Here is a 12,500-nt window from a genome sequence, read left to right on the forward strand (position 1 = left end):
AGATGAGTTCTGGAGGCTGTGTGACACACTGGGACATCAGCAGATCTGAGAAAGAGACGCTTACTTCGGGTCTGATGAGACTTCTCGACAGGCTCCCTCGGACACCCAGCCGCAGTAGGGGTCCCTGGAGGCGATACAGGACCTGAGAGAGACACGCAGGAGGGTTACTCGTGAAGAGCGGTCAGCGGTCCGTGCGACACGGCACATAGAGAGAAAGCATACGCACTTTTTACACGTTCCGTGGCGTTCGCAGCGGGACAGCGGGACTTTGACCACGCATGAGGAGAAGGCCACGAACAGAGAGTGACTCCGGCTGTCGATCTGCATGCTGATGATGCGCTTGTCCTCCACGCCGTCAATACTGCACCTGATCGAGAGCGAACACATCGACTCAGAGATCAAACACATCACAAACACCAACACTGACCCTGTTAGTGACCCGAATCATCACACAGAGACCATCAGAACTAGAGGAACATAACCTAACTCTTGTCTTCTCTAGAGCTGTAAATGCATGAGTGTAAACGATCAGTGAGGTCAAACACAGCACGGCCTGGTCCTGTGGTCAGCACAGACTCTATTAACCAGACTCATTCAGGTCTGGACCAGCAGCGCTGACCACACGCTGTAACCTGACTAACACTCGTCCTGATGGACTACACACTTCTCTGGGTTGTAGACGCTCAGCTCCTCCAGAAACAGGCTGTCGTTCAGGAAGCCGCTCCGCATCTTGGCCAGGAACTTCAGCACGATTCCTCGCTCCGATCCCAGGAAAACCACGGTGTGGTTGTGATGAGGGCCGGCGGTGTTATCCACGGCTATACGAGTCAGACGATATCTGCCAGAGACACAACACATTCCTTCATGAACATTAGTTTTGACCAAAACTTAGGGTTAGGGTTAGGGTTAGACAGGTTGAGTAAATATGATGAAAACTAAAAAGTTCCATTTGATCCAGGACTAAGACTAGATTAAGGAATTCTATTACAATTAAATTTCTATCGGTTTTCCGACTCGTCTCTCGCTAAAGGAATTAAAGCGTCAGCTGTCGAACGGCGTTCCAATTAGCAGCTCATCTCAGTGTTAATCAAATGTATGTATAATTTCCAAATCCGTATGCAAATACATTTTCAGCCTTATTAAAACTGGCACGATGGAAATAAGAAGACAAATAAATCATCCAGGTTTTTTCATCTTTCCAGATCTGTGGAGTCTTTGAAGCCGAGAGAAACGGATACAGCAAATGTGTTTTCAATAACTCAGTTTTACTGGAGCAAATTTACTCCAGGCCAAATGAACAAACATATCAGACTGAAACCAGACGTCTGGTTCTGCTACCACAGACGATTCTCCCATAATTCATTTAATTATAGCAAAACAGTCTTTCACAGTCTTCATAAGAAAGACACGACATCTTTCCTTCAGGGTTGAGCTGAGATGAGGATTCATGTCTGAATCACATGCAAATGACTCGATTCATCCACGAGAATGAGCAGCGATTATTTCTTTGCATGACAATAAGCTTCATGCATGATGCATGTCTCAGGACTGGACTCACCGGACCATCGTCTTGAGGAACCACGGCCGATTAGCGATGGAAGGAACGGCTTCGTCCATCAGCGGGTGAAGCTTGATGAAGTTCAGCGTTTCATCCGGGAACTCGTTGGACACTTTATATTTCTCTCCGGAGGAAGCGCCAGCACAGACGCCTGGCCTGAAGACGACAGAAGAACATCAAACATCAGAGATATGAACATCTCAAAGCTTAGATCACGGTGAGGAATACGCTGGCTGAAGTGAGGGTTATGGTTCTCGCTCTCATTAACCCTTGACCTCGTTACACACAAACACATCATCTAATGATAATCAGAATCAGAATCAGAATCAGAATCAGAATGAATCAGAATGAGCTTTATTGCCAGGTATGTACACATACGAGGAATTTTTTTTCGTGACAGAAGCTCCGCAGTACAACAGAATGACAGCGACAGAACATAAAACACATAATAAAGAATAAAAAATACAAATAAGTAGAGAGTGAATAACAATATGCAAATGACAATTGTAGGCAAGTATATTACAAAATGAAGTTATGTATGTACATATATATTGTGTGCAAAATTTAAGTGTATACTAAGTATGTGTGTTAGATAAATAAAGTGTGTGTGTATATAAATATAAAGTGTAGTGTGTCCGCCGTTATTATAAGCTGTTCATAAGATGGATTGCCTGAGGGAAGAAACTGGTCCTGTGTCTGGTCGTTCTAGTGCTCAGTGCTCTGTAGCGTCGACCAGATGGCAACAGTTCAAAGAGGGAGTGTGCTGGATGTGAGGGGTCCAGAGTGATTTTGACAGCCCTTTTTCTCACTCTGGATAAGTACAGTTCTTGAATAGATGGGAGGGTTGAACCGATGATTCGCTCAGCAGTCCGGACTACCCTCTGTAGTCTTCTGAGGTCAGATTTAGAAGCTGAGCTGAACCAGACAGTTACTGAAGTGCAGAGGATGGATTCAATGATGGTGGAGTAGAACTGTTTCAGCAGCTCCTGTGGCAGGTTAAACTTCCTCAGCTGGCGGAGAAAGTACAACCTCTGCTGGGCCTTTTTTACGATGGAGTCAATGTGAATGTCCCACTTCAGGTCCTGAGAGATAGTGGTGCCCAGGAACCTGAATGACTCCACTGCAGTCACAGTGCTGTTCATGATGGTGAGTGGGGGGAGTGCAGGGGGGTTTCTCCTGAAGTCCACGATCATCTCCACTGTTTTGAGCGTGTTAAGCTCCAGGTTGTTGAGACTGCACCAGACAGCCAGCTCTTTTACCTCCTGTCTGTAAGCAGACTCGTCACCGTCCTGAATGAGGCCGATGAGTGTGGTGTCATCTGCAAACTTCAGGAGCTTGACAGAGGGGTCCTTAGATGTGCAATCATTAGTGTACAGGGAGAAGAGCAGTGGGGAGAGAACACAGCCCTGGGGAGCTCCGGTGCTGATTGTACGGGTGCTGGATGTGTATTTTCCCAGCCTCACTAGCTGCTGCCTGTCTGTCAGGAAGCTGTTGATCCACTGACAGACGGAGGTGGGCACGGAGAGCTGATTTAGTTTGGGCAGGAGGAGGTTTGGGATGATCGTGTTGAAGGCCGAGCTGAAGTCCACAAACAGGATCCTCACATAAGTCCCCGGTCTGTCTAGGTGTTGCAGAACATAATGCAGTCCAATGTTTACTGCATCGTCCACAGACCTGTTTGCTCTGTAGGCAAACTGAAGAGGATCCAGCAAGGGCCCAGTGATGTCCTTCAGGTGGCCCAGCACCAGTTTTTCAAATGACTTCATGACTACAGACGTTAGAGCCACAGGCCTGTAGTCATTTAGTCCTGTAATTTTGGGTTTCTTAGGGATGGGGATGATGGTGGAACGTTTGAGGCATGAAGGGACTTCGCACAGCTCCAGCGATCTGTTGAAGATCTGTGTGAAGATGGGGGCCAGCTGGTCAGCACAGGATTTCAGACAGGCTGGTGTAACACAATCTGGGCCTGGTGCTTTTTTCCTTTTCTGCTTCCGGAAGACCTGGCGCACCGCATCCTCGCTGATCTGAATTGCAGGTGTGGGGGAGAGGGGGGATGCAGGAGGTGAGAATGGTGAGAGTGCTTGATTGGAGAGGTGTTCAGGATGGGTTGCAGGAGCTGTTAATGGTGTGAACGGTTGTTTGGAGAGGCATTCAGGGCTGGTTGCAGGAGTTGTGAAGGGTGTGAATGGTTGTTGGGGGAGGCGTTCAGGGCAGGTGATGGGTGTTCTTTCAAACCTGCAGTAAAACTCGTTCAGATCGTCTGCCAGTCGTTGATTCTCTACGGTGCTGGGGGGTGGTGTCTTGTAATTGGTGATCTTCTTTAGACTTTTCCACACTGATGCGGAGTCGTTGGAAGTGAACTGAGTCCTTATTTTTTCAGAATAATTCCTCTTTGCCACTTTGATCTCCTTTTCCAATGTGTATTTAGCCTGTTTATACAAGACATTGTCCCCCTTCACGTAAGCATCTTCTTTGGCCTGACGGAGCTGTCTGAGTTTTGCAGTGAACCACGGTTTGTCATTATTGTAAATTAGTTGAGTCTTTGTAGGAATACACATATCCTCACAGAAACTGATATATGATGTTACGGTCTCTGTGAGTTCATCCAGATCGGTGGCAGCAGCTTCAAAAACACTCCAATCAGTGAGGTCAAAACAAGATTGTAAATCCTGCTCTGCTTCATTAGTCCATCTTTTTACAGTCCTTGATACAGGTTTAGCTGATTTTAGTTTCTGCCTGTAGGACGGTATTAGATGAACCAGAAGGTGATCAGAACGTCCCAAAGCTGCTCGTGGAACAGAGTGAAATGCATCCTTTATTGTGGTGTAACAGTGATCCAATATAATCAGATCGTCAGTGATCCAATATAATCAGATCGTCTCGCTAATCACGCCACAGAGACGAGACGAGACGAGACGAGACATATGGAGGCAGATGTTTGCTTTGGAAGATGATTTAATCAGCTGCTGCATCCTGCAAACACGTTTAAAGAAGATACAATAAAATATAAAAGAATTAACTAGAAATAAATTTAATTAAATATAAAATAATGTTTAATTAATTAGATTTTTAGTAGTTAATTTATTTAATTAATTATTAAAAAAATAATTATAAAATAAATACAATTATTTTAATAAGTTTTGAGTCATTAAATGATCTTAATTATCTAAGAACATGGTGAATAGTTGATTCTGATTGGCTGTCAGATAGGGTTAGGAATCATTTTCCATATTCCATGTTGCTGACTGTATTATGGTTTAACTCGAACTAATCCATACTTCTCCATTTGATCGATCACCGTAATCTAAATATTGAGAAAATCATCTTTAAAGTTGTTCAAATGAAGTTCTTATAAATGCATATTACGGATCAAACATTAAGTTTTGATATATTTATGGTAAGAAATTTATAAAATATCTTCATGGAACATCCTAATGATTTTTGACATTGATAATTGTGACCCATATGATGTATTGTTGTCTATTGCCAGAAATGTAGAAATATATACTTCTGTGCTGCATTGTTACAGATGTGTGTGGCTTGATGCTGACTTCATATGGAAGCGAAGCAGACCTTAAAACTGAAAAGTGCATGAAACAGGGTTTGGTCTGCAGTGTCTGGCCGCTGAACGACTGAGAGAGAAACACAACGGAGGTGTGTGGGATGGATACCTGGGTCTGGGCACCTTCTCCTCTGGGACGGGGGTCCAGGTGGAATCGGGCGACTTCTGCTCTTTGAAGCGTCCGGTGAAGGCCGCCGCGATCTCCTCCATGTCATACGCACAGACGGCCGATCCCGGGATACTGCAACACACGGACACACGCTTTCAGCAAAATAACAGAACTGTGAATCACTCCGGCTCAGACATCAGCGGCACACAAGGACAGGATTGTGACGGTATGACTGTGATTCTCAGTGATGCAGAAGAGCCGTGGGTCACAAGCTCTGACCAACACACCCTCATTGTGTGTCGCATTCCCATCAACACGAGTTCATTCAGGGGAATCTCATATTTCCCAGCGTCCTGCTGGAGCTGGACTGCTCTGACCTGCTCATCTCTGTACCTGTTGTACGGCGTGGAGAAGGTGGCCATGACCACGTCTCGGCCGCTGATGTGGAGGACGTCGGTGACGGCCTGCAGGATGTTGAAGTAGAAGTGTGAGTCTCCAGGGATGGAGCAGTTGAGCCGTGTCTTCAGGAAGGACGTCCACTGTTTCTCCAGCACTCGCTGAGATCCGCCGCGGTCGTTCTTACACACACGAGCCACTCGTGGAAACACCACCTGATCAGACACACACGTTACACACGTCCTACACACACCTCACGCTCTCAGAACCCCAGAATCACTTCAGGAGAATCACACTGAGCCTGGATTCTTCTGGCGGGGTTGACAACACTGATTTCTTGATTTTAATCGAATCTCATTTTGATGAACCAAAATCGATTCTTAAATTCAAACTATGAATGTGTGCTTTTTACAATTGATGCGTGAACAAAACATTGTTTGTAGCTCCTGCCATCCAATAATCACAATAATCTTTGCTACTTTTGATAAGAAACAAAGTCTCAAATTCTGTCACTTATTCAAATCAATAAAAGTGTTTTTGTCAGATCACTGATCATCTCTTTCTCTTTACTACTAGTTAAAGCACCAAATAAACACAAATGAACATCAGAAGAATCAATCACTGAATCATGTAATCAATCCATCAGTGATTCAACCGCAGCCCTAATTAAAATTCAGTAATATAATTGATTTAACTCCACTGACACTATCAGATGGGAACAAGACTTATTGATCTGAATAATGACATTTGAGATGAAATCATTGATTCATAGATGACTGATTCTCTTCTGTTGATTCTGTAAAGTGAAGTGAGATGTTCCTCCTGTCATATACAGATGTTACTGTAGCTGGAGTATGTTAGTGGAGTACGAGTAATTACAGTAATCTGGCAGGTCGGTCGTACAGTAACTGGAGAGACTCATATACACCGGAGACGCTCAGGCTATAATTACTCCTCACTGAATCTGCTTCTTAAATCTCACGTCTTCTGTCTTTGATCTCACAACAATGAGCCTTTGTCACGCACTCACGACACTCACAGACCAGGAAGTCAGTTCTGGACTATACAGAACTATATGTTTGTGTTATTTTAAGAACCTGCGTCCTGACGGGCCGTGCCCTAGATCTCTTAAAAACCCTCACATATTTCTTACGCCCACTTCCTGTCACTTCCTGTCTGAAGCAGGAAAACACACTAGATGATTTTCCCATACCTTCCCCATGCTGTTGTACTCCATGGCGATTTCCCGAAAGAAGAAGTAGATGAACTCGCCGTAATCGATGGCCTGGACGAAATACGGCTCTGAAATCAACACGAGCGACTGTGAGCTCAAACATCAAAACATCTCAGCGTGAATTTGAATCCTAGTATAATGATGAAGACTGAAGAGCCATGAAACAGTCCTAGAATCGACCGGATGATCATCTCTGACGGGACAAGTAACTGATGTGGTAAATCAGCTCACCTTTCAGCCATTTGGAGTCGTGTTTGACCGTCCTGAGGGTCGCACTGTCGCCCAGACTGCGATAGATCACCGCATCGATGGCCAGGAAGTCTGTGACGGTGGCCGAGTACAACTTCCCATCTACAGCAGAAGACAACAGCATTATACACTTCAAAAGGAACCCAACATCTATACAAACAGACAGACAGAAATAACCTCTCAAATACAGATACAACACTCGGTGATCCTTTTGAAGAATAAATAACAAATGAAGATTGGTTAGCAGATAAAGAAACAAATAGCACACACACACACTTTAAATAAAAAATACACATAATAAGACAGATTATTGGTTTTATAAATGGCAAGTAACACATTGATTCAAACGTGACATTTTGAAGTAGACATTTTATGTAAAATAACTTTTAATTTGTTAACATCATTTTTTGCTGTGTATAATGGTGTTATTTTATCCGCACGAGCTCTGGGAAGGCAGAACCTTCTCTGGCCTGCGACTGGAGGAATGATTCATGTGGGTTTCCATCTCCAGGGTTATTTTTGCTGCTGTATTTCGGGGCGGGACTCCTAGAGACTCTCTCTAACCACACCACAATAGTTTCATGTGTTTCCAGAGCAGCCGCACACGAGCCGCTGCCAGCAAACGCTCTTCCAGAAACAAGGAGCGACTGTTGCTCCGGCCGTGTTCCTGCATTCTTCTGACGGACGTTGGTTATGAAAGTGTTTCAGACGGGATTTCGGTATCTTACCGGCGAACAGGGCCACGTTGGCGTGTTTGGCGTCGTACGGGCAGCGCGCCATACCGCTGATCTCATCGCTCACAGCGTCCAGACTGTCCATCTGCAGAAATGAAGGGAATGGTCAGAGGTCAGAGGTCAAACCCACCCTAACCTCCAGCGTCTGAGACTTTCACACACATCGTGGTGTTATATTTAAAGCTCTTCCTCCAAGACCAGCCGCTCACGCCAGCTGCTCATTTCTCTGGCTATTTCTATCGTGGAGAATCTGAAGAAGGGTCAATCAGGAGTCGAGAGCTCACATGTGACGTATCAGGAACCCAATTAACATTCCTCCAAAAATACACTGAAACAAACACGGATCAGGAATGTCAGGATATTCCCGCTCCAAGGCACGACAGGGAGGAAGAACAAACCAGGAGTTTTTCAGATTAATAAAGTCTTGATACTCATCAATACTAGCAATTACACCACACACTCTACAAGATCTGATGCCCGTCAAATATAGCATTTACTCTGTTTACATCTTTCCCTTCTTTGAACAAAACCAATGCTAGAAAATGCTGGATTCATTATTATTCTTACAACAATAAAACTGTTCAATGACAATCTCACTTATCAAATGCAGAACTTTCACTAACAAAGATCAGACGCATGGAGCTGCACATGATAAAGATATATTTTTTGCAGCCACAAATTGAGAATTCCTTCCTCCGACTCAATTCATTCCCTCGTTAGATTAGATCATGGCCACGCTGTTCTAATTCGTTCCCTTGTTTTGACAATTAAAATGAAACAAATTACTTCATAACTTAGCAATGAATTACCACAACAAAGGAATTAATTCTTAATTTGTGGGCAACTATTTATATTTATCCCACATGTCATGTATGCAGCTCCATATAAACCAGTGTCACAACATAAATAAATGAAAGATCTCTTGCATGAAGCTTCTTTGAAACCAACTGCATTGTATAAATCACTTTAGAAATAAATGTGACCATATAACAATATAAATCAAAAATAATCATAATCAGTAACTGAACAGAGAGACTGCAGCAGTAAATTAATAAATGCCATGAAATGTTGTTTAAGGCAATGCATAATGTATTATGCACTCGAAAGCTGATTTAATGCTCATTCACATCTGACAATTTTTTTTTGGTGTGGTGGTACTGGATCTTAACGCTGTGTTTGACACCCTCAACCACAACATTCTACAAAACTATGTTGGTATTTGTGGAATTGTATGTCATGGTTCAAATCTTACTTATCTGACCATCAATAATTCATAGCAGTGAAAGATGAGATATCATATCGATCACAAGTACAGTTGGGTGTGCCACAAGGCTCAGTACTAGGGCCGTTGTTTTTCACACTTTATATGTTACCCTTGGGAAATATCCTCACAAAACATGGTGTTACCTTTCACTGTTATGTTGATGATAATATATGATAATGTTATGCAGCTATATATTTCTTTGCGGCCCAGCGAAACATACCATTTTGCAAAACTAACAGAATGCATAGTTGATATAAAAAACGAGTAATTTCTTACTGATAAATTCTGAAAAAAAAACAGAGGTGTTAATTATAGGACCCTAAAACTCTGCTTGTAATAACCTAGAACACTGTCTAAGACTTGATGGTTGCTCTGTCAATTCTTCGTCATCAGTTAGGAACCTAGGTGTGCTATTTGATCGCAATCTTTCCTTAGAAAGCCACGTTTCTAGCATTTGTAAAACTGCATTTTTCCATCTTAAAAATATATCTAAATTATGGCCTATGCTCTCAATGTCAAATGCAAAAAGATTATTGTAATGCTTTATTGGGTGGTTGTTCTGCACGCTTCGTAAACAAACTACAGCTAGTCCAAAATGCAGCAGCAAGAGTTCTTAAAGAGTTTACTATTGTCCTCTTGCATAATTGACAAACTGTTTTCCTGCTTAACACTGTAAAGATGCTTTGACATGACCAGTATTGTATAGAGCGCTATAGTTATAAAGCTGACTTGAATTAAATGTATAACAGAATTGCAATTTGAATTTAAGAGAATATATTTAAAATTAACTGAAATTCAATTAAATTGTCAAAAAGTTATTGAATGATAAAAGTAAAAAATATATAAACCTCAGTATAATTTCTATTACTTAATATATATTTGGATCTGCCTTACTTTAACACATATGCTTAGTTTGCAGTTCATTGTCATTTTTTATGTAAAACACACAAACTTGCATTGTTTGTCCAAATGGACAAAACGGTAACGCTGTTAACACAGACTACCACAGAAGAACAAATTCAGAATGGGATGTTATCTCAGCCATGTTATGGCAGGCGCTCCGATCATCTCTGAAATAGTTACGGCTGCTTCTGTTGTCAGTAATGCAGTGCGTCCCGCTCCGCCCGGCAACAGCTGATGTAATGGACACCAGCCATAAGTCCAGCAGCTCACGCTGGCATGAGGAGCTCGGAGCCGGGAGCGAGCGTGGCCGCAGATGGGCTCTCGGGAGGAGGCCACGGATCAGAGCATCCGTTCAGGAGAACATTTGTACACTGATGATTAATCTGGGACAACTTTGGCCCTCAAACAGACGCTCTTTTCAGAGCCGTCACACCAGGGATATGGAAAGCAGACGCGTGGTCTGAGTGGACACTACGCCGCCAGAACCGCGCCACTCGAGGGTTTCCAAAGGCCGAGGGTCCGCGGGGGAAAATCTGTGAGCGGCTAGTGGAGCTTTTGGCAAACGTGCTTCAGCATCTCTCTCTGCTGGACCGTGCCAGTTATTAGACAGCGACAGCTGGCAGAAGATCTCACACTTCTCTTCTGGTCATTCTGTGATTCACTGACTGATGATGGAGCCAAATTGAACAAAAACACTGAGGAAGCACAAAACACAGAGACTAAACCAGCCGCTCAATGTGAAAACAGTGTTTAGAGCCAACACCACCACAGCAAACACCCTGAAAACCAGCCTTTTTATCGTGTTCCATCACAAACACACTAAAAAAAATCCTTTGAGCAATTGAACAGTGTAGGTGAAAGATGTTTTTAAAAGGAATGCATTATAAAATTGCGTTACTCCATGCAAAGGTAACTAATTGCATTGTTCACTTTTTTGTTACGTTTTGTCATTTGGCTGTGTTTGCTTGTTTGTTTTTTATTAACAGGTCAGAGGTCACCATACCTTGTAGGTCCGGCAGGACGGGTTGAAGGCGTTGGTTCCGCACACAAACAGAGAGTCGTGGCTCTGCTGCAGCAGGACCTTGATGAAGTTATGGCACTCGTCCTGGAACGAGACGAGAAACACGTCTGTGTGCAGCACAGTTAATCATCTCTGCTGAATCAAATCCAACACTCATTTCGTACTCATTTTGGCTGCGGATTCCAAAAATAATGTCTGTTTTGCTGGAGAGACTTACACTTTCTCATTAAATATGATGCATTTCGCAGCATTTCTGTGTTTACAACCATCAGTGAGGTGAATTAGTCTTGTATTCTCCCTTAATCAGCAGAAAAAAACCACAAGCACACTGTTCTTGTCTGAATCTGAGCCAGATTGCAATTATTTGTTAAATTTTCAGCCCTTTTTCACATGCATGATATGATCTTAGTGCTGCGTTCGACACCATAGATCATGATGTAATCATAGATAGATTACAAAACTATACAGGTATTCAAGGGCAGGCTCTAAGTTGGTTTAGATCCTACCTGTCCGATCGCTACCATTTTGTTTATTTAAATGGTGTGTCATCTATCTATTTATCACCAGTAAAATATGGAGTGCCACAAGGATCTGTCCTAGGTCCCTTTCTATTTCCAGTATACATGTTGCCCCTTGGTTATATTATTAGAAAATACGGAATTAGTTTCCACTGATATGCTGATGATACTCTATATATCTCAACGAGACCAGATGAAACTTCCCAATTATCTAAGCTAACAGAGTGTGTTAAAAATGTAAAAGATTGGATGACCAATAATTTTCTCCTATTAAATTCGGATAAGACGGAGATATTAATTATTAGACCAAAAAACACTACACAGAATCTTGTAGATTACAATCTGCAACTAGACGGATGTACTGTTACTTCCTCTACAGTCAGAAATCTGGGTGTTATATTAGACAGCAATTTGTCTTTTGAAAATCATATTTCCAATGTTACAAAAACTGCAATCTTCCACCTTAGAAACATTGGCAAGCTACGAAACATGTTATCTGTTTCTGATGCAGAAAAGCTAGTTCATGCATTCATGACCTCTAGACTGGACTATTGTAATGCACTTCTAGGTGGTTGTCCTGCTTCTTCAATAAAGACCAGTAAGTAAGGTCCTTACCAGGTCAAGAAAATATGATCATATATATGATCAAGAGTATTTAAAAAAAATCTACACTCCTTTGCAGAATTAAATTAATACTTATTTTTGTCATTAAAACTGATTTTTACAAATATTTTACTTTGTTGGTGATTAGTTAATTGATTAGAAAAATCTGGATTCGTATTTAAAGAAAAAAAATTTAATTGCCATTTTTTAACACATTATCATCAAATTAGTTAATATTAACTAATAATATTTTTTTGCAAACACTAGCCAGATTTTTTATGCTTTTAATGCATCCAAACAGCCATAGACAACCACAGATCTTATGAAAAAAACCTTATTTATTATGTAA

At 42.2% G+C, this 12,500-nt stretch overlaps 1 protein-coding gene across 4 annotated transcripts in view; it reads right to left on the reverse strand.

Moving 5' to 3' along the window:
- LOC128019112 (semaphorin-6A-like) overlaps window positions 1–12,500 on the reverse strand; it is a 48,262-nt gene that overhangs the window by 14,138 nt on the left and 21,624 nt on the right. For all 4 annotated transcript variants that reach the window (XM_052605159.1, XM_052605158.1, XM_052605157.1 and 1 more), the window contains exons 6-15: window positions 11,013–11,114; window positions 7,837–7,927; window positions 7,091–7,210; window positions 6,839–6,927; window positions 5,623–5,840; window positions 5,230–5,361; window positions 1,559–1,714; window positions 665–838; window positions 227–367; window positions 65–142 (exon numbers count right to left, since the gene is read on the reverse strand). In XM_052605159.1, the coding sequence (XP_052461119.1) occupies window positions 65–142; window positions 227–367; window positions 665–838; window positions 1,559–1,714; window positions 5,230–5,361; window positions 5,623–5,840; window positions 6,839–6,927; window positions 7,091–7,210; window positions 7,837–7,927; window positions 11,013–11,114 (1,301 nt within the window). The remainder of the gene's footprint in view (window positions 1–64; window positions 143–226; window positions 368–664; window positions 839–1,558; window positions 1,715–5,229; window positions 5,362–5,622; window positions 5,841–6,838; window positions 6,928–7,090; window positions 7,211–7,836; window positions 7,928–11,012; window positions 11,115–12,500) is intronic.

The sequence above is a fragment of the Carassius gibelio genome, chromosome A8, assembly GCF_023724105.1.
Source record: "Carassius gibelio isolate Cgi1373 ecotype wild population from Czech Republic chromosome A8, carGib1.2-hapl.c, whole genome shotgun sequence".
Lineage (NCBI taxonomy): Eukaryota > Metazoa > Chordata > Actinopteri > Cypriniformes > Cyprinidae > Carassius > Carassius gibelio.